Source organism: Oncorhynchus nerka, linkage group LG3 (genome assembly GCF_034236695.1).
Source record: "Oncorhynchus nerka isolate Pitt River linkage group LG3, Oner_Uvic_2.0, whole genome shotgun sequence".
NCBI classification, from domain to species: Eukaryota; Metazoa; Chordata; class Actinopteri; order Salmoniformes; family Salmonidae; genus Oncorhynchus; species Oncorhynchus nerka.
Genome location: NC_088398.1, coordinates 46,833,072 through 46,855,650, shown reverse-complemented (window position 1 = coordinate 46,855,650; position 22,579 = coordinate 46,833,072). Strand labels below are relative to the sequence as shown.

The window sequence follows — 22,579 nt, the reverse complement described above, 5'->3', positions numbered from 1 at the left end:
CGAATTGTCCATATAGAAATAAAAACACTGCACAACCCGTCAGCGAATACCTCACAGCAAGTTTTATTTATACATCCAAAAAACAGATCAAATTATCACACTATATACAGATATTACATACAGTGTTTATACACATATTACATCATTTGTACACAAGAAAAATATACATAAAAATGTAAACCTTTGTATACAAAAAAATACCTTAGACAAATGAAACAAGGACCAATAAAAGGTGACTAGATTATTATCTCATCCTATCATGTTTAAAAACAGTAATACAGTACATTCAATGAGTATAGGAATTTGTCAGCCAATCTCTCAGATTTCAAGCGCCCCGTGGAGTTGGATCTATATCGTTGGTGGGGAGTCTAGCTGTGCAATGTCTCTCATCTCATGCTTTGTGAATACAGCAGTATCGCCTTGCTTGCGCAAATTCAAGACCACTTTCCAGCCCACCTAATTCCTAGGGGCTGTACATCTAGGAACAACAATGGGGTGGTCAAGCAAAAGAAACAAACTTGAGTCTGCTCTGGTAATGTGTCTCTTTGGAACTGGGAGAAAGAACTAGGCCTTCAGTTGGAATTGGGGCCTGCTCAGGTCTTAAAAATATGTGTGTGCAGTTGACAGCTGTTAGTAATCCGTATCCTGACAAAATACAAGATGCCTACTAGGTGAATCTCTGGCCTCTCAGTCCTGTTTAGAGCAGGTCATCGATGTCCTCCATATCCAAACTGATTACAGGTGCTGTTATGTATATCCCTAGTACTTGCAAAGAAAATTTTTTAAAAAAGATTCAAATGGTATGCAACGCTATGGTTGGATTTACAGCTCTCTAGAGTGATCCAGTAGTAAATGAGGGAGAAATGTTGTGGCTTTGCACTCAGCTGTCAGGTTGTCTCTCCATGCAATCCCAGTCTTTCAGCAGCAAATGCTTGCCAGAATGTAATAGCTATCAAAATGACTGTCTTACATAATTATAGACATTGTCTTATAATTGACAGTGTACAGAAACATCGATCATTCCACTTCAGATAAATGAAGAGTTCTGCTAGCCATTAAAACAAGAGAAAGGTTTCCATCAAGCACTTTGCAAATGGCAAGATTTTTTTTATTTTTTGTTTTACTTCATTTTCAATCCATTGCAACTCGTTAACTCACCAATAAAACCCACTGTAGAGATTTCTACCCTACAAATATATCTAATACTTAACACTGAGTATCTTTCAGTTAAAAAAATATATACCGAACCTCATGGTTTACTGCTGTAATAATAATTATTCAAAGCAGATAGGACAGAGTTGTCAGGTAGAGTCCATCCTCATTCCCTAACCAAACAGTTAACAGAGACCCATGCTTCATTGACCTTAACTCACCTGATAATAACTTTGTATTACAACAGTGCTATACCTCAAATGCTCATTGCACCAGTTTACATCAATGGTGTCACTACCACAGACAGCTAACAGAGGGTTAAACAAGGGGGCCATAATTTCACATCCATATACACATCCACTGTATCCATATACACTGCTAGACTAGTGAAAGACAACATTCTGGTCCTTTACTGAATGAGTTCTGATATTGAAGAGAACCATTTCCCCCCCACTGGGTTCCTGAAGTAGAGAGTTTCTCTCTTAGGAGGGACCACATGCATGCATGTCCCAATAAAAACGCCATTATTTAGCAAGACCAGAGAGCACCATGGAGAGTTGCGGACAATAAAGCCCCTAGATATGGCCATTACCCTCGCAATAACAGTGACCCTTTTTCCCTTCGCTATGTGAAACTAAGTATGACCCAAGAGAAGCTTCCTGACTTGGGCCCGGTTTCCCAAAAGCATCTTAAGGCTAAGTTCATCGTTAGAACTATAGGATCCTAACAATTAACTTATAGCCTTAAGATGCTTTTGGCAAGCTGGCTCCTGTTCAGTTACAGACGGTCTATATCTCTACTCAAACAGTTTAGCCTTGATTTAGAACAAACTGTTTATGACACAAGAGTTATACAGGCCCCAAAATATTTCTGGTCCACATTGGTATGGATTACATAATGAAGATACATAAAGTGAAGACTAATACAATACATTACACGACTGTGACCGAGTATGGCAATGTGTTTATTGCTTAAAGTAACAAGATTTACCTTCAAGTGTCTAATAGGCCACCCGTAAGGAGTTCCCCAAAAGAATGGTGAGGTCAAAAGACCTTTTACATTTGAGTAAACCGATAAAATACCAAATATATACACAATATTAAAAAAAAGCTGTTTTAAAAGTGGTTCGGCCAAATTCTGTCTGTTAAGTCGTGGGAGGAGATAAGTCTACTTCATGATATTCGACAGAGCAATTTCCTCTGTTGCTTCATAATGGGTCACACACAGATGCCTACAAAGGATCTACCCTAGAATCTCTTTCAAAGGTGAATGGAATGAGGAACAGATGAGGCGATGCAATGATCATAGCAAGGCAGGTTATAGTTGAAGACTTAAGACAGGACTAAACTGGCGATACAAAAAAAACAGACCACTGATTGAGGCTTTGTCATAGAATTCTCTAGCACTGTTGCGGTCACTATGATAGGAATAATCGCTCCTAAAAAAGGTACTTCCTCCAATGTTCCTCCAAGTGAGTCCATGTTTCAACTGAGGGACCTCCCTCCCTCCACACAAACGCTGCCCAACATCTCCCCCTGCTGGTGAAACCCTCGAGCGGCATTCACATCAAACCACTGGACTCTTGCATACCCTTTCAGATGGCCAAATGGCTATAACATCACCAAATCATTACAGTTAAGGAATATCTGAGGTTGTGGAAATTCAGATAGTATAGTGCACCGTTACCACATTTCACACTTGAAGTAGATGGAAAATGCATCGACTGTGGGTGAATGAGTGTCTAGAGTCCATGGTTTGACCGGCTCGCTCTCAGTCACTGTGTGGAAAAGGGGGTGTTGCACTGTTGGCACTTGCAGCGGTGGCACTAGCTATGGAGAAGCCAGTGGGGGGCGCCGTGGAGCTGTGACTGGGCTGCACGTCCTTGGGGATGCCACTGTGGGAGGCCAGCTGGTGGCCAAAGGCAGCGCTGAACTGAGGGAGCTGCTGCTTGGACTGGGTGGAGGTCAGGAGGTCGCGTGGTGAGGGGTTGGGGGGAGCAGTCAAGCCCATCAGGCCGCTCTGGGGGATCGCTGAGAGGGCAGCCATGGGCTGCAGGGTCACAGAGCAGGAGGTGGAGGAGGGGGGAGTGGAAAGAGAGGTGGATATGAGGTGGCCCTCAGGTCTGATGAGGTTGCCAAACTGTGTGGGGTCAGTGAGGGGCAGGTGGAGGTTGTTCCAGGAGGACTGCGGGGGGCCTGGTACCCCGCTCAGAGGGATCTCCACAAGGAGAGGAGTCTCTGTCTGGAAGGAGGTGGCATGGGGGGAGGACATGTGGTCACTATAGGGGGATGGCACATGCTCGCTGCTGTAATGGCTGCCCTGTGGAGACGAGGTGGGCACTTCAGGCTTGGCCAGGATGTTGGGCTGGTGTGTCCGGGGGAACGTTCGCTCTGACAGGGGGCTCTGTGCGACTGTGGGGGTGGTGAGGCTAGGCCCAGGGGGGGGGGCCTGGCCCTGGGGCTGCTGAGGTGACACCGCAGAGGAGAAGTGGCCTCCAGCAGAGTGCAGCAGGTTGTCCTCCAGCTCCAGGCTGGAGAAGTTCTCTGGGGGGATGCGGCCGTTGAGCAGGTCCCCAATCCCACCCGGCTGGACCCCTGGCCCAGGAAACACTGCTGCCATGACCCGATGGTCCACTCCATCTGCCTGCGCCATCTCTGCCATGGAGGTCAGGCACACCAGGGAGTCTGGGTAGGAGCCCATCAGCCCAGCCTGCAGTGCTCGCACCAGCTCTTCAGCCTCCTCCGTGGTGGGTAGCAGCTCCCCATTTTTACCTGAGGATATACACAACTTTCTTACCCACACCCTAGGAATCTACCAACAATCTCCCTTTCTCAAGAGATCAAAAAGAAATGGGAGTAAATAGTTGAGACTCCAGTTTATTCAGCAGACAAACCGGATCAAATACGACAATTTTTGAAAAATATAAAAAACAATAAAAAGGCTGACATCACACACATGCTAAAAATACCCCCATTGGGAAAGTCTTAATCTAACTGAGGTTATATTGCAGGTCAAATCTAAAAGTATAAATTAACATTCATGAATAGGACCTTGAGCAGTGAAATCCATGACAATAAGCAAACGAAGTGTACCTTCAAACAAGTCAAAGTCCTGCAGGTCATCGGGGAGCCTGGGTAACACGTCCGAGAAGTCTTCCTGGTTCAGCTCGAGGTCGTTTGGAATGTCTGCCATGTCATTGGTGATGTCATCAGGAAGCTCATCAGTGCTCAGTTCGGGCGTCGAAGGACTCCTGCCACCAAGACAGCTTCATAAAATACAATTCTCAGTGCACACTGATAGGACTGTGCAGTCGTTTGTGAGTATATATTGATACTACTTATGAACATCTTTCCCTTTCAAGACGATTCGATACGTATCTAGATATAGGCTCCCATTTAGACAGGAACCATACCTCTTAGTTTGAAACAATTCAGTGCAATTCTGTTTGATTTGAGAACAAATCTATGCGATTCGGTTCGATGCACTAAAACCATTCATTATCCATTCTAAATTCAAATCTGCTGCTGATGGAGCTCATGAGCTGGGTCTCTCTGAGCATGCGTGCGTGCGTGCTTGTACTAGTATCCTCGTGGGTACCGGAAATCCCTAAAAGTCCCCACAAGGATAGTGAAACAAGGAAAATGATCCCCATGTGGACATGTCCCACGTCCTCATGAGGACAAAGGCTATTTTACACTCGGGGGTTAGGTTTAGGGTTAGAATTAGGCTAAGATTGGGGGATTTTGAATAGAAATAAAATGTTAGTTCCCCACAAGGACAGTAAAACATATGCTGTGTGTGTGTGTAAATTATGTATGTCAGGGATGGGCAACTTAGATGGGGGTGGGGGCCACAAAAAAAAATCTGATCATGGGGGGTTACAGTGGCTCACTGGTCTGCATTCCCACATATGTAGTCAGAGCCGGCTCTAGACTTTTGGGGGCCCTATCTTAAGAGTTAATATCCTGTAATTCTACACATTTTGCCATGGGCCGCAGAACATTTTTAACAGTTTTAAAGAAGGTTTGTGGCAAATCTACACATTTTGCCATTGGGCAGAGAGAATATTTTCCAATTTTGTAACTCATTTCCAGAGATTTTACTCATTTTGCCATGGGGCAGTGAGAAATTAGCAATTTTACAGTTAATTTCCTGCAAGTTTGCACATTATGCCATAGGGTGGAGAGAAATATTAGCAGTTTTTACAAGATATCTGAGTGAGAGCTATTAACAAAATCATTGGGGGCCCCACGGTTGGTAATTTAACCATGATTACAAGTTTATCCCCAAAAAGTCTAAGCCTTTGAGGCGAAGAGGGGTTCTACTAAGATAACATATGGAATTGTTTTAAGATGATCATACCATGGCTCATTTAGCTAGTCGATGATGAATTTTAGGACCACTGTCGGTATCAAAAAAGTATTTAATAAAATATTGAATTTGGCCTTTACTACTATAGACATAAAAAACTAAGTGAATAACATTCATAAATGGCAAAAGTCAAAAAATAAATCATAAGGAATACGTTTTTGAAGTGTCAGTCCTATATCTAGGAGATATAAGAAAGCTCAGGAATTATTATATATAAATATTATTTTTTTAACACATATTTAATCCCTTTCTGGGGGGGGGACAAAACAAAAACATTTAACCGGTACCAGGTTACCATCATACGAGTCCCATGGGGGTCGTAGAACAAGGCAGAGAACATGAGAGCCTCATCTTTACACACAGACATGTTAGTTTGTAGGCCAAACAGTTCGCATGCTACAGACTTTTTTGTGAAAAGACTGTTTTTCAGGATGTCTCCTGGTTGGATAAACAGCACTGTAGCTCGGCCACTTTACATCGCAGAGGACACGCTGGACTGATGCATCACTAGTCACGTTAATAATGCCACTTTAATAATGTTCACATATCTTGCATTACTCATCTCATATGTATATACTGTATTCTATACCATCTTTGCATCTTGCCTATGCCGCTCAGTCATTACTCATCAATATATTTATATCTACAGTCGTGGCCAAAAGTTGGGAATGACACAAATATTCATTGTCACAAAGTCTGTTGCCTCAGTTTGTAAGATGGCAATTTGCATATACTCCAGAATATTATAAAGAGTGATCAGATGAATTGCAATTATTTGCAAAGTCCCTCTTTGCCATGCAAATGAACCGAATCCCCCAAAAAACATTTCCACTGCATTTCAGCCCTGCCACAAAAGGACCAGCTGACATCATGTCAGTGATTCTCTCGTTAACACAGGTGTGAGTGTTGACAAGGACAAGGCTGGAGTTCACTCTGTCATGCTGATTGAGTTCAAATAACAGACTGGAAGCTTCAAAAGGAGGGTTGTGTTTGTAATCATTGATATTCATCTGTCAACCATGGTTACCTGCAAGGAAACACGTGCCATCATTGCTTTGCACAAAAAGGGCTTCGCAGTCAAGGATATCGCTGCCAGTAAGACTGCACCGAAATCAACCATTTATCGGATCATCAAGAACTTCAAGGAGATCGGTTCAATTGTTGTGAAGGCGGCTTCAGGGCACCCAAGAAAGTCCAGCAAGCGCCAGGACCGTCTCCTAAAGTTGATTCAGCTGCGGGATCAGGGCACCACCAGTACAGAGCTTGCTCAGGAATGGCAGTAGGCAGGTGTGAGTGCATCTGCACACACAGCGAGGCAAAGACTTTTGGAGGATGGCCTGGTGTCAAGAAGGGCAGCTAAGAAGACACTTCTCTCCAGGAAAAACATCGGGACAGACTGATATTCTGCAAAAGGTACAGGGATTGGACTGCTGAGGACTGGGGTAAAGTCATTTTCTCTGATGAATCCCCTTTCCGATTGTTTGGGGCATCCGGAAAAAAGTTTGTCCGGAAAATACAAGGTGAGACCTACCATCAGTCCTGTGTCATGCCAACAGTAAAGCATCCAGAGATCATTCATGTGTGGGGTTGCTTATCAGCCAAGGGAGTGGGCTCACTCACAATTTTGCCTAAGAACACAGCCATGAATAAAGAATGGTACCAACACATCCTCCGAGAGCAACTTCTCCCAACCATCCAGGAACAGTTTGGTGACGAACAATGCCTTTTCCAGCATGATTAAACACCTTGCCATAAGGCAAAAGTGATAACTAAGTGGCTCAGGGAACAAAACATTGATATTTTGTGTCCATGGCCAGGAAACTCCCCAGACCTTAATCCCATTGAAAACTTGTGGTCAATCCTCAAGAGGCGGGTAAGACAAACAAAAACCCACAAATTCTGACAAACTCCAAGCATTGATTATGCAAGAATGGGCTGCCATCAGTCAGGATGTGGCCCAGAAGTTAATTGACAGCATGCCAGGGCAGATTGCAGAGGTCTTGAAAAAGAAGGGTCAACACTTCAAATATTGACTCGTTGCATCAACTTCATGTAATTGTCAATAAAAGCTTTTGACACTTATGAAATGCTTTGTAATTATACTTTAGTATTCCATGATAACATCTGACAAAAAATATCTAAAGACACTGAAGCAGCAAACTTTGTGGAAATTAACATGTGTCATTCTTAAAACTTTTGGTCACAACTGTACATATTCTTATTCCGGCCCTTAGATTTGAGTGTATTAGGTAGTTGTGGAATTGTTAGATTACTTGTTAGACTAGCTGTGACACTAGAGTTTCTGGGTTCGAGTCCAGGCTCGGTCACAACTAGCCGCGACCGGGAGACCCATGGGGTGGCGCAAAATTGGCCCAGCGTCGTCCGGGTTAGGGGAGGGTTTGGCCGGCAGGGTTGTTCTTTTCCCATCCCGCACTAGCGACTCCTGTGACGGGCTGGGCGCAATGCACACTGACACAGTCGCCAGGTGTACAGTGTTTCTTCCGACACATTGGTGTGGCTGGCTTCCGGGTTAAGCGGGCGTTGTGTCAAGAAGCAGTGCGGCTTGGTTGGGTTTCGGAGGACGCATGGCTCTTGACCTTCGCCTCTCCTGAGTCCGTACAGGAGTTGCAGCGATGGGACAAGAGACTAACTACAAATTGGATACCATGAAATTGGGGGGGAGAAAAAAAAAGTATATATAAAAAAAAAAGATTTATTAGATATTACTGCACTGTTGGAACTAGAAGCACAAGCATTTTGCTACATCGCATTAACATCTGCAAACCATCGGTATGTGACCAATACAATTTTTTATGGAGATTTTTTTCAATTAAGTTAATAAGATTGGCGCAAGGGTGCGTCAATCGACGCTAGGGGTGAATCACTACCAAATGTTCAAATTGCACTTTGTGTAATGTACTATTCTAACTCAACAGTAAGTTGAGACCCCGATTGAGTAAAAAATATATATATATATATTCCACAGGCCGCATCCCTGGTGTATGTACATATGTAAATTATGTAGGTCTATGGTGTATACTATTTAGGCACCTGATCTGAGCCATCAGGGAGACTAGACATCTACCACCCCACTACAAGATTAGGGGGGGTTAATGTAGCCTGTTTTTTTGTCCCCCCACACTTTGGTTCTGACATCCCCATTCACCCACTAACTTACATGTCATTTTTGCAGATTAAGTGTTTGATAGTAATGTATCGATATTTATCGTTTACAAATCAAAATCAAATGGTTTTGACTGTTTTTAAGTTTAGTGAGCTTCTTTTCTCCTCCCGCTTTGGCCATGCAGTGCGCCTTGCAAAAGTGATTCCTCTTATGAAATGATCAACGTTACACTGTAGATGTAAAAATGACCATATACACCAGGGCTGCACAACCCTCTTCCTGGAGATCTACCGTCCTGTGGGTTTTCAGTCCAACCCTAATTTAACACACCTGATTCTACTTATTAGCTGCTCAACAAGACCTTAACTAGCTGAATCAGATATGTTAAATTGGGGTTGGACTGAAAACCTACAGGACAGTAGATCTCTAGGAAGAGGGTTGGGTAGACCTGTTATACACTGATTGTTTAAAGCTGCAATATGTCACTTTTGGGCGACCCGACCAAATTCACATAGAAATGTGAGTTATAGATATGTCATTCTCATTGAATGCAAGTCTAAGAAGTTGTGGGTATATATGTTCTATGTGCTCTATTTCTATGCTTCCTGTTCTTAAGTTTTGTTTTTGCATCTTTTACTTTCAGTTTTGTACAGCATGCTTCAAACAGCTGAAAATACAATATTTTTGGTTATTGAAAAGATATTTCACAGCGGTTTAGTTGGCACAATGATCCTCTACACTTGTTTTGTCACAAACTGCAATTAGGCAAACTTAGAATTTTAGCAACCAGGAAATGGCGGAGTGATTTATGCATATTGTACCTTTAAAGCAAAACTATTGCTGATCGAAAACCTGAACATTCAAAATAAAATATACTGTAAGCCCAGTTCAGCAGGTATAGCCAGATGAGAGCTGGTCAGCGTGCGAAGCATGGCACAGTGAGCGAAGCTTGGCACAGTGCGCAGTTTGACTAGGCTACCGATATGCCTGTTAACAGTTACATGCTTAGTTTGACAATGAAGGAGAGGACACGTCAGTTGTCACAAAAGACTACGTAGAAGAAAGTAATATGAGCAACAACAAAAAGATTAATCGGAGATTCGTAACATTTGAATACATTTTTTGACGATCCATGGATTGGTGTCCGTGGACCGAGGCAGTCGTACATTATCTTAAAACATTTGAAATCGGGGACATATGCGTATCGTTACATTCCTAGTTAATACTAGAGCTGAGAGAGGACGAGAGAGAGATTAAGTGAGTGGGACAGACCTGATGCTAGCCTGGGTGGGCATGGTCAGGCTGGAGGAGGAAGGCATTCCCAAGTTCCCCTGGGGCAGAGCCGGCGGGATGGGCTTTTGGGGCCGCCATGGCCCTCTCCTCCTCTTCTTTTTGTGTTTCTTGGTGAGCGCCGGCGGTTTGCTCTTCTTCCGCGGCTTCCGCTGCTGTTGCTGGTGCTGCACTCTTCTGTTACCATCCCCACGCAGGAAATTGTCCTATAGGAAAAACACATGTCCACAAGTATAGTAATACAGAGCAGATACCGTGCCATAGGTATTACAATGGCAACGCTCCAATTTACTGACTGAAGGGGAACTCACCATCTTTTTGGCATGCTCCTCACAGAGCGGTGTCTGATGCGTGATGTCAAACACAGGGATGGAGCATTGTTGTCCATCTGCAAATTTGGCTGTGCAACTGGAGAAGAGCTGCTGGGAGCGATTCAACAGAACATCTGCAGAGAAACCGTGAAGGAAACACTCCAATGGAAAAGAGAGCACACACAGTCACGTGTCAAAAACAGGACACATCATTTGAATCTGTTCGCTAAGTTGCAATAAGACAAGTTAAAAAGCCATATTCCCCAATAAATTACAGTTTAGGTATAAGAGTTCCATGTGCCATGTAACTGATGTAAGGGGTTGGTGAAAAGGATACGCTGGAAGCAGTGTCGGGTGAAGGGTAGAGCTTGGCTAGTGCAGGCCCGGCCCTTGGTGCTTCCAGTGCAGATTCCCGCCTCTGTCTCCTGCTGCCCCAGCGCACTGAGCAGAGAGACAGACCCACGCTCAGGACACAACCATATCAACACTTCCTCAGCTATTCACAACACAACTAGCATATCAACGCTCTTCAGAACACAATTATCATTACTGGGGACAGGTGCTTCTCCTGATCACGTGACCAACTGACCAGGAAAGACTTAAGTATCTAGGGCCTGGGCACTAATTATAACTTACCTCACAAATTTTGGGAGATTATCCATTGACAGATGGTATTGAAGGAGACTAACTAGGCCCTAGGGAGTTTTGAGTCCAGTGTTGAGTGTGGGTACCTTGACGAGGTCTGGGAGACCTTGCGCAGCTCCTGGATCAACTGGCCAGCACAGTCAGGGTCTTTACTGGCGGCATGCAGCAGGGCTTTGCGGAAGGCATAGCGGTATCTCTTCTGGCGCATGGTTGCCCTCTCCTGCCTGCACAAGTGCTTGTATTTATCCTGGAGGTACGAGCACAGCCGCGCCAGACGTGTTCTCCGAGAGCTACCGGCATCTTCATCAGAGCTGTGATGGGAACAAAATAAACAACAGTCATAGCCTATTCATGTCTGAATAAAATGAGAGCCTAACTATGAGCATGTGAGAAAGCAACATACACGTCCTGTGTGTGTCCTTCCTGTAGTCTCCAGGCGTTGTGATATGGTGGAACTCTCTCGGCCTCCACGTCGTCATCCTCTGCACTGTCTTCAGACCAGTCCAACCCTGGATGAAGATAGCCTGTTAGACCAGCTGGCCTCAGCAGAATAGTCAGATCATCTATATTACACAGACCCCATGTCCCACAACTAATAAGCATTTTTTTTTTTTTTTTTAAGTAATAAATGCCTTTTGTAAACTAACACTTAGACTTGTCTTTTCCTACTTAGCACTGACTATGCTGATACCTACTTTGAGGTAAAAATGTACTTACTATGACTGAGAAAAGCGGTTGTTCCACCTAGATATCTTAAGATGAATGCACCAACTGCAAGTTGCTCTGGATAAGAGCATCTTCTAAATTACTCAAATTGATCCCCCCCCCCACTAACTGGTCTACTGACCAATCAAATCAGAAATCTTCACATCAGATCAAAAGAACAATTACATAGTGAAAAAAAAAACCATCTGAATTGTGCTGCCTGTGTAAACTCTATTTAACATGGATAGGAAGAAGAGGTACCTAGATGAGGGAAAAGGTCTCCGTGCTCCTGATGTCTTTGGGCGCAGAGCTGTACCAGATGCTGTAACCTGGCCAGGCAGGCAGGGGGAGGTGAGAAGGCAGCTGGGCGCATGGCCACCATATGCCGCTGAGTGCTGTCCCAGCTACTGGATGGCAAGGGCGTGGCAGTGAACAGAGCTTTCCTGCTGAGGGGGGGACCAGAGGACTGCACCTGACTGGGAGCCGTGTTGGGGGGCAGCCCGACAGGCAGAAAGGCGGGAGTCTGAGGTGGAGCTGGCTTGCATAAAAAACCCTGCTGCTGTCCTGGGAGGACAAACGAGGGCATGGTGGAGTGCTGGGGGGGCTGGATGAGTCCTGTCTGCTGTTTACGGGGAGGTGAGGGTGGAGGGGTGAGGAAGGGTGCACACGGGGAAGAGGAGAGGGGCTAAAGTGCTCTAAAGGTGGTTGGAAAAAGTCAGTGTCGTGATGGTGGAGCTGGAGTTTCTGGCTGAGCACCAGCCGACTGTGTAGTTTCTTCCTGACAGCGGAGCCCTTCCGAGCAGCGCACTCTTCCCCGTTTGTGTCGTCCTCATAAAAGGCAAAAGGGTCCAGGATCTCCCCGTCTGGGAGGGGTAAGAGACGGGTGCAGGGTGGAGAGGGTGGCAGCTCGTCCAGGCCGTTGGAGGCCTTTAGGGCCAGCGAGGGCACAGTTATGTTAAGAGCCACTGACTCCAGGTGAGGTCGTGAGCGCATCTCCTCTAATGTATCATGCTTCTTTTTCCGCTCCTTCTTGGGGATAAACCCAAGAACTTGGAGGTGGCTGTTACAGTATCTGTGGAACACACACACGTTTAACAAGCTGTTCACAACTATGACAGATGGGTCAATGACAAAGACCTACCGTCCTCAGTGCAGAGGACAACTTTCTATTGTATCGTCACACCCACCTGCGGTCCTCAGACTTGGGGATGGGGTTGGTGCACTGTTGGCTGTTGTACTTGGCCACATATTCACATTGCTTGAAGGGGGCAGTCTTATCCTCCAGGACATGACGGATACAGAAGGCATAGCCATTGAGCCTGCGCTGCTTGCAGAGCTTTGGGCTGTATGAGCACAATGGCTTATTGTCCACCTCCGAGAAGTGGATGTGTTTGCCCTCATACATCACGTGACTCTTGTCCTTGAGAACATCAGCTGATGGGAGAGGAAGATGCCAGGGGAAACCATAAGTCTTACATCATACACAGTAATGCAGAGACTGCCCTGAATATGCAAACAAGACAAACACAAACAGACTGGGGGTACAGAAATAAACATTTACAGCTCCCCTGACTCTCTAGTTTGACTTGTTAGCAACATCACCATGCACAATTCAGGAATCTAATCAATAATTTGTTCATGAGGTACGTAAAACATGCACACATGACCGAAATAATCGGAGGATCTGTGGCATATGACTTCATGTTTGTTTAATTCGTTTTTTAACCAATGCTGTAAATGGACATTTTTGGCTTAGGGCAATCAGTTGTAGAAAGTACTGTAATGCTTCCCCATACCTGTGGCCACAGTACATTCATGCGCACGAGGATGCAGTCAGACTGAAGTTGCCCGTTACATGCAAATAAATACAGGATGTGGAAACGCTGTCCTGTAATGTCACAATGTCATTTTCAGAATGTCACCAGTTATTCCATTAGCTAGTTAACGTTAGATAACCTTGAATTAAACGAGGCTCTCATAAAAATATAACTATTACCCAACTAACGTTATGATTAAAACTGAAGGAATAGCTCGCTAGCTAATACATGCACACTTCTTGAGCACATTGAATTAAATAACGTTAAGTAAACTACGTGTCTAATTATCTACTAAACAGCCCGACAAATACTAGTTAGTTATCAAAACAAATAGTTAGCTACCATATTTACTTACTTGCTACCTATCGTACGTTAGCTAGCAACTTAGGTCACGTTAGCGAACAGAGCTAAATAGCTAACGTTTGCTATCTAGTTAGCTACATTTCTTGGGCAGCTAGCTTGCTAACGTTAGTAGATAGTTAACTAGCTACATTATGGTCAATTTGCACACCTCCGAAAAGTATTGGCATTGGACAACAATTACAAATGTATATGTTAACGACATACATTAACATCATACATAACTAGCTAACTAGTTACCTTATACAATTGCCACTGTAGCCTACTGTCTAGCGATATGTTGTTAGCTAACGTTAGCACATTAGTTAACATTAGCCAACTACGCTAAAAACACAAAAGTTGCGGTAGCCAGGAAACGGAAACATCAATATACACCAGAAGATGTCTATGAAATATTATGCTCCATTTTCAGCAAACTGAAAAATATATTTGATAATATAAAAATATCTTCAGACTGGGATTTCACGAGAACCAAACATACGGCAAGGGGAGGCACAGAGGCCCGTTCAAAAAGGCCTTCAAAACAAAACATTGCATGCAAGTCATCTGATCATCTTCTGTTTAGAAAAATACATTTAGGTGATTAATGAAACGTTGTGAACGTATGTATATTATATTACAGCTCATTAACCAGCTATAATTAGCATATGTTGTGTGATACAGATAACAAATCAAACGTTTCAACATTAAACAATAAGGCCTACCAGACCTAATAATCCTAGGGCCTCGAGTAGCAAAGTCGTCCTTCTAGTCCTGAGCCATAACCGGGCTCCCCAAAAATCGAAGTTGAGGCTGTGAAGAGGCTTCGCTTACCTTCAATTGGTATAGGCTATGTAGGGTATTCACTCCGGAAAGACTGTAGAAGTGCCAGAAGAATCAGCTTGCCTATTTGTGCATCGATAATCTATATTTTAGGATACTAATAATGCTCCTATTCGAATACAATATAATTGAAAATACTGATGCATGTAAATGAGGTTTATCCACAGCAAATATTAGCAGTTGGGAGCTGCTGAGGATTTTAGTTCAGTCCACAGTAGACTCCTCACAGCACCACTACAGGCACTGCGGAGACATGACAACAGTCCACTGTACAACAACAACCTCTCTACCATATTGGAAATTCAACTTTGTATTAGCTACAGCAGTGAAGAAATGCAATGTTATGTATTGCCGAGTACATGAATGGCAATGCTAATTGGAGTGTAGAGTAGCTAGAGTTATGCGCTTTGAAACAAGTTACATTTCCCTACTTATATCAACCTTATTATAACACGTCACGGTTCTATCTGGCAACGGCTGATATCACAGCATTCTTTATGAATGAGTTCTCTCTACCCTGGCTGCAACACTGTTGCCCAATGCTGATGCAGCTAGTACCCATCACGTCTATTCCTACTAACAGCTTGTAACTATACAAAGTTATAGGGGAACACAGCTTTAGTGTAATACTCCACATTAACGTATTCTTCTTTCCTTAGGAAAATAAGTCAAAGTTAGATTGTTGGTTAATTTCTCTGCTGTAGAAATCAACATTTCTGATAAGCCTGCCTTATTGGTTCGCAATGCACTTGTGGCATTCTCACCAGCTCAATTAGGCCATTACAATACATGCATTTGTGGGTGTGTGATTATAAATAAGTATTTCATGTAGGTTACAATTAAGTACATAATCTATTTCAACAGTAAATAAAAACATTTGTGATCACCGATATAAACTGTGCTACAGTGGCACATAAGACATTCCAATGTGATAGATTGTGCCGACCAATGGCTCTATTCAGGCTCCATCTCCAAAAATTAAGAAGAGTTTGTGCTTTACCATTGACTACTAAATGAAGAAAAATAGATTTATTACACGTACTCTTGTATACATTATCTACAAAGCAGCGTATTCTCAGTCATTGGGGAAAATACAATCTATACACAATTCACAGTGGTAAGGTAATATACATAGAGGAAATAAATGATCTATGCCATTGTCAGCTGGAAGACTGAAAGGTGCTTGTACTGCATTTGGTCATTAAGGGTATGAGGAAGTTGTGTGTATACAATAGCATAGGAAGTTGTGCGTGTAGGAAGTTGTGTGTATAGTTAGGAATGGAATAGGCATCTATTACAATAACTTTACTGCATAATAAATATGTTTCTATGGATGTGCCACAGCTGTTGTTAAAGTGAGAATTGTATGAGGTACTGCATCTATTGCATTGACTTCATGACATACATTCATATATTTTTGTAGGTGTGCAAATGATTTCTATAGGTGTGTGAGAGTTGAACAGGCATCTATTACAATGACACTGTACGGCACATCTATGGATATGTCTATGGATATATGTAGGCCTAATGGTTATTTCTGCAAGTATGTGAGAGTTGGATAGACATGTTACATTTAGAGAGGAGTGACCCTGAAAACAGAGCTTCAGCATATGGATGGTTCCTCTATAGCTTGGGCTCCTTCTGTTACAGCCTTCACACACTTAGCCATTGTCTGGGAGGCTCTGCTGATAGGATCTGTGGAGAAGTGAGAGATTTTAACACAACATTCACATACAGTAGTAAAGAAAAGATAGAGTCAGTAGGCCTGTCTCACCTGTCATGTAAAAGTCTCGAACAGTGAGCTGTGGAGGAACCAGAGGCTCTGTGAGGATGGTCTGATTCACAGCCTGAGGGAGAAGACAGAGACCATTAGTTTACAACCTAATTAACCATAGGGAGCAGACACGAGGCACGAGTGTGTTTAAAAATGTAAAAATAACATGTTCATAGGAGAGGTTTTCCTCAGGCCAACTATTTTTCCTACTTCCTAAGAAGAACACTAACAATATTCTTTAGGGAGTTCCAGGGAAGACAGAGGCATTTGTGTGGGTGTACTATATATAGTGTTACAACTGACCTTGGCCAGTTCATTTGCCTGCTTAAAATAGTTAGCCTCCTCCACGTCATCATAGCGCACCAGGTTGGGTGAAACCTCCGCCAATCTGTCACGCACCTCATCCATGGTCTCATAGGGCAGTGTCAGTCCAGCAAGCTATAGAAAAACGCCAACACAGTTAAGTCATGAAATTGCTACTGAACACATTCACTGACTGATAAGTGCGGTGAACCAGTAGTTTACCTCAGATATGGCGCGGATGATCTTCCAGTCCTCCCTGGCCATGCCTGGAGCAGTCACAGCCAGCCTAGTCTGTTGGGCACGCCCCTCAGTGTTCACATAGGTGCTACATTTCTCTGTGTACGCTGCTCCAGGGAGAATGATGTCAGCCATCGTCGCCCCAGCGTCTCCATGGTGCCCTGTGTAGAGTTATGGAACAAAAACGACATTCAGTCTGGCGCAAGACTCACTTAAAGATCATGGATATTATTGTTGAAATTCTTTACACCAAAGATTGGTGTTATGTCTCTGTTGTGGAGGAGCTTTGCTGACCCTGATAAATGATGAAGCTGTCCTTTGCCAGGTCTTGGCGGGTGATGCAGCCAGCATCGGCCCCAAGGAGGAACAGGACTTTGGGCGGATTCTTCCTGATGGCCTCCACGCCTGGCTTGTACCCAAGATCCAACGCAGCTACTTGACTGGCCACCCTGTAGTAAGAAACAGACAAAAAAAATAGGGAATTTGCTGTGAAAACTAATAAAAAACAAATTCTACATCAATCTGAATGTGAGATCAAGTACAGTAGTAGTATTACCTGTGAAGCACATTGAGAACCTTCCAGCTTTCCTCCACTCCACTGCTGACACGGGCATTCTGAGCAATGGTAGACACTGCTGCGTGTATTGCGCCCCCATCCTCTCTCTGCAGGGAACCACTGCCCAACACCACGACAGGACGCTTTGCCTTGGCAAGAACCTGGGAACGAGATTTTAAATAACTGTTGATGTAGCAAATTCTCAATGACAGCACTTATTTAGTGGCCGACCATGAGAGACCTGTAAATAATACATGACTACCTTAGAGAAGGGGTGGGTCCCAGCAGCTATTTCCTGCAGGACCTTAGCAGACTCCCCAAGGTGATCGTATGTGTAGGTCAAGTCCACCTCCTGCCCCACCAAGGCAACCTGCAGCTCGTTATGAAGCCAACTACCCAGGTACAACATGAAGCATGCATACCAGTCATCTCAATGGCAGATTTATAGTTTCCACTTAAAGAGAGTGCGTAAATCAGGAGCTGGATGCTGCATACAGCTCTGACAGTTTACATGCTAATTGAGATGCCAGTGATTTTTGTCAGCACTTAAATCCCATCCCAGCTATACCTCTTCCTGATGCGTGCGTTGAAAAGTGGTGCCTCATAGCGTGGGTTGGTGCCAACTAGGAGCAGCAAATCAGCCTCTTCAATGCCAGCGATGCGGGAATTCAGTAGGTAGTTTGAGCGCAGGTCAGAACTATAGTAAATAGAAACCAAATCAGGAATGTTCCACTGAGGTCTTATCTTAACTAGCTCTGTACCACTGTATTCCCCTCAGGCTCAGCCTTGCCTTACCCAGCCCCAGCCATGGGGAAGATCTCCTCAGTACATAGGCGGTCACTATTCAAGCGGTTCAGCATGTCTTTCAGGGCGATTAGAGCCTCTGCATCCACCATCCCTCCTACAATGGCCGCTACACTGGTGCCTTGGGCTCCTTGCAACTGCAAAAGTAAACACTGATGTAATAGGCTACTCGTGTCTACACACCATTTAAAAGACTTGCACACAAACACAAGAACATCAACATGGAAATGCATGAATCACAACAGATCATGCTACATCTCAGGTCATGAGACACTGTGAATAAACTGTTCTCTCGTTGTTTATAAACATTTAAAAAATGGTTTTTAATTGAACTTTTATTTATCTAGGCATGTCAGTTAAGAACAAATTCTTATTTACAATGACGGCCTACACCGGCCAAACCCAGACGACGCCGGGCCAATTGTGCGCCGCCCACATAACATGGAGGAAGGTCCGACTGTAAACAGAAATGTTCAATATGCCACAAATATCACATACCACCCCAGCCACTCTAGTCAACACATCCTCCCAGGAAGTGGCAACCAGCTGTCCAGACGCATCCTTCACCATGGGCTGAGTGAGGCGCTGCCGCTTCAGCCCATCGTAGGCAAACCTGCCATCGAGGAAGAGAATGAGTTCACTGTTAATTCAGACAGACAAGGCAAAGCAGTGTGGATTTGACATGAGCTGGTCCTCAGCTTACCTGGTCTTATCTGAGATCCACTCCTCATTGATGTCCTCATGGAGACGGGGCAGAATCCTCATGACCTCACCACCCCGGGTGCTCACTACGATGTTGCTGCCCACCGCATCCAGCACGTCAATGGATTCAGTCTTCCTGTGAGGAGAGAAAGGTTCGTTGATAACCAACAAGGTCTATGTACCACTACTTGTATTCCATTTCAAGAGCTGGCTTGTATTGTATTCAAAACAACATACTGTAATGCACATACCTGGTCTCCCAGGGTCGGGAAGTGAAGGCATACGGCTTGGAAGTCAGTGCTCCCACAGGGCATATGTCAATTACATTCCCAGACAGCTCTGACATGAACATCTTCTCCACATAAGTGCCAATTTGCAAGTCATTGCCCCTTCCAGTGGTTCCCAGATCCTCCACACCTGCAATCTCACTGGCAAAGCTGCAAATATGGAAAACATTATTTAGCACATAGATAGCGGTCCCCTTTTGAAATGATTAGTAATTATTAGTATAATTAATCCTTCCAAGGTGGACCGTGATTACTAGTCTGACTCACCGGACACATCGGGTGCACTGGATACAGCGGGTCATGATGGTCTTGATGAGGGGACCAATGTTCTTGTCCTCCACAGCTCTCTTGCTCTCCAAGAAGCGGCTCCGGTCACTGCCAAACTGCATGGACTGGTCCTGCAGTCAGCACACAATGGCAAAAACATGTTACTTTTACTTTTACTTTTTTTAAGTCCAAAAGTCCAACAACCTCATTACCAGTTCCTTCCACTTGTTGAATCATCATCATTACTATCCTCTTCAAGAGGAGATTTAGAAGTTCTAGGAGACAATGATGACATTTTTTTACCTGAAGGTCACATTCTCCCCCCTGGTCACAGATTGGGCAGTCTAAAGGGTGATTGGCCAACAGGAACTCCATCACACCCTCTCTACCAGAAGAGGGTAAAAAACAAAAATGCTATAGTACTGGTGATGATTACCAAATAAGAAGGTAATGCAAAGGGATGATGTGTTTGCAGGTGATTCTTCCTACCTAGCTTTCCTTGTTTTGTCAGAGTCAGTTAAAATGTTCCAACCCTTCATGACTGGCATGGCACATGCTGCCACTGGCTGCAAAGAGATGTGCTTGTGTTGATATTAGAATAAGAGTGTACACCATAAACAAGGGTACAAGTACACGCCAGCCAATTTAAAAGCTTCAATCACCCATAAGAACATACCTTTGGAGCTTTCTCAATCTCCACGAGACACATCCGACAGTTCCCTGCAACTGACAGGCGCTCATGGTAACAGAAGCGAGGAATCTGCACTCCCACCTTTTCACATGCCTAAAACAAGATATCAATCAAGTCTAAAGTAATTGCCAAAGCAGTTACTCTGTATAAACATCTGACAAGACATTATAGTCTAGAGTCAAGTATTTGTCAAATATCAGTGATTAGAGCCCCCACTACCTGCAGCACTGTGGTTCCTGGTTCCACCATAAGTGGCTTCCCATCCACAAATACCTCCACCAGGTTAATGGCTGCTGCTGTAGCTGCGTTGTGAACTATAAACACATTTTTTTAAATTTATTAAACAGTCTACATCCTTGTATCAAAAACCACCCTCCATCTTACTCTTTGTATTTCACACAATGGCATAGACTTTATTATCCCAATTTCAAATTGAACTAATGAATTATGTAGTGCACCATCACAATAAAAGGCCATTTTAACAAACCACCTGCACTAAACTGAGCAGATCGGATATCACCATTCCAGCCAAGCCCTGACAATTCTGTTATCCTGCAGATAATCCGTGAGCAGAATAAAGTAACAAGGACAACATGGGCACCTGTGCCATACGAATTGTTCACCTCTTATTCCTTCATGTATAATAACATATCATGATATTATTAATACTGTTGGTAAATTTATGAGGCCTACCATTTTTTGTGATTGCCACGCTCCCTGTAGAGTGAGCGACTCCGAGAGCGCGACTCACCGCAGGTAGACGCAACATGCTGAAAACGAAAATATGGACAGGTAAAATAGCCAACTAAAAATGTAATTTCATCAACTTTTACTTGCCATTTAGAAAGTGCAATCACTTCCATATTGGCAAGCAGCATCACCTGATATTTGTGTATAAAGATTGCTTGTGTGTTCAGACATACGCTAAGTACGCAAGTGGTGCATTTGGCATTAACCCGTCTCTCCTTAGATTAGACAGGAATAAAAAGATTAACGTTAGCTGTGTAAATGGCTAGCTAACATTAGCTATAAGGTAATCAGTCGCATATTTATTTGTAAAGCTACATAGCAGTTGCATATTTATGATAAGAAAACAACAGCTTGCAAATGCATAACTGCTATCCCTGACAGCACTGATCCTTTATTTTACTATGGCCATGAACCATCTATACTAAACGCTAACGTTAGCTATCTATTTTTACAACCGTCGCACTTCATGGTGCTTTGACCTAAACTAGACATGATGGATTTCAAAACACCTTCAAATATCACACTCCTCTTATACATTTCAAATGTAAACACGAGAGCAGTTATTGCAAGTCCTTACCTTGCCACTAGCATCGGCAGTACCCCAATGGACACCACTGACTGCGCACTTTCTCTATTCAAATGCGACACGATTAGGTAATTCCCGTAATATATGCCGCGTTCAAAACAACTTGGAACTCGGAATTCTCTGACTTCAGTGCGTTCAAGAAAACTGTGAACTCGGAAAAAAGTGCTCCGACTGGGAAAAATCGTTTTGAACGGTCATCCAACAAGAAATTCCAAGGTGGAAACTAGGGCATATTTCTAGAGCCCCGACTTTCCAACCTGAAAAAAACCGACGTCATGCTTTGACCTCGTTCTTTTCCAAATTCCCAGTTGTCTTGAAAGCATCATTTTAATGTAGCCTAATAATGTTGCAATCTGGTCATACATTACCATATCTCTATGGGGATGCATTCAGTACCTAAAAAGTGAAGACAGCCTCTCAACAATAAACATTGTTGCTACCATGTTGTTGTCATGTTGTGTTGCTACGTGTTGTGTGTTTTGTTGCCATGTGTTGCTACCATGCTATGTTGTTGTATTTAGGTCTCTCATTATGTAGTGTTGTCTCTCTTGTCCTGATGTGTGTTTTGTCCTATATTTTAATTACATTTATTTTTAATCCCAGCCCATGTCCACACAGGAGGCCTTTTGCCTTGTGGCAGGCCATCATTGTAAATAAGAATTTGTTGACTTGCAGAATTAAATAAAGGTTCAATAAAAATAAATAAATACAAATAAATTATATGAGTATTTTCAAATCTGTAAATTAGTAGTAGCTACTAGTCTTTTATAAATCTGTAATTAGTAGTAAACTAGTCTACTGAGAACTTCAGACATTCTCCCTGGCTGAGCAATTCATTTCCATCCATGACATGCACCTGGATTTGCTTCCCTGAGATGCAATTGACTATAAAATGGCTTTTCATTCCTATCTCTATTCAGTTTAAATCCCCAATTAGGTGTCCAAAAATCCCAATCTGGTTTCATTCATTCCAGATTATTTTTCAACAACACCCCTCATTTGCCTAATCAATTAATCTGAATCAA

The 22,579-nt window shown here is 43.5% G+C and overlaps 2 protein-coding genes across 3 annotated transcripts; both read right to left on the bottom strand.

The window, feature by feature from the left end:
• Nucleotides 1-39: 39 nt before the first annotated feature.
• On the bottom strand, nt 40-15,136 carry ino80da (INO80 complex subunit Da). Its single transcript, XM_029634338.2, is given in 11 exon segments — nt 40-3,923; nt 4,245-4,402; nt 9,920-10,143; nt 10,249-10,382; nt 10,586-10,689; nt 10,980-11,204; nt 11,297-11,402; nt 11,860-12,249; nt 12,252-12,670; nt 12,786-13,032; nt 14,589-15,136. Coding segments are annotated over 10 exon segments (2,979 nt in total). The 5' UTR covers nt 13,004-13,032; nt 14,589-15,136; the 3' UTR covers nt 40-2,922.
• A 475-nt stretch (nt 15,137-15,611) lies between these two features.
• Nucleotides 15,612-21,652, bottom strand: LOC115109457 (NADH-ubiquinone oxidoreductase 75 kDa subunit, mitochondrial). 2 transcript variants are annotated; one of them, XM_029634365.2, is made up of 19 exons: nt 21,546-21,652; nt 20,912-20,988; nt 20,438-20,532; nt 20,204-20,311; nt 20,017-20,093; nt 19,831-19,912; nt 19,528-19,658; nt 19,225-19,410; nt 18,975-19,109; nt 18,770-18,884; nt 18,263-18,408; nt 18,036-18,164; nt 17,730-17,859; nt 17,468-17,628; nt 17,206-17,360; nt 16,897-17,072; nt 16,675-16,809; nt 16,372-16,444; nt 15,612-16,292 (listed from the first exon to the last, which is right to left on the bottom strand). In XM_029634365.2, exons 1-19 carry the CDS (start codon nt 21,557-21,559, stop codon nt 16,201-16,203), a joined length of 2,217 nt encoding a protein of 738 aa, XP_029490225.1. In that variant the 5' UTR covers nt 21,560-21,652; the 3' UTR covers nt 15,612-16,200. The 2 variants fall into 2 exon arrangements, with proteins under 2 accessions (XP_029490225.1, XP_064868895.1); XM_065012823.1 differs by having other exon boundaries at nt 18,036-18,165; nt 18,270-18,408.
• Between the last annotated feature and the right edge of the window lie 927 nt (nt 21,653-22,579).

Bases quoted from the DNA above. Each gene is read 5' to 3' on its own strand.
- LOC115109457 (XM_029634365.2), bottom strand. The intron at 19,913-20,016 runs GTAGGAAGAATC...CTCTTCTGGTAG, and splicing joins GACAAAACAAGGAAAGCTAG to AGAGGGTGTGATGGAGTTCC. The intron at 19,411-19,527 runs GTGAGTCAGACT...CCATATTTGCAG, and splicing joins CAGTGCACCCGATGTGTCCG to CTTTGCCAGTGAGATTGCAG.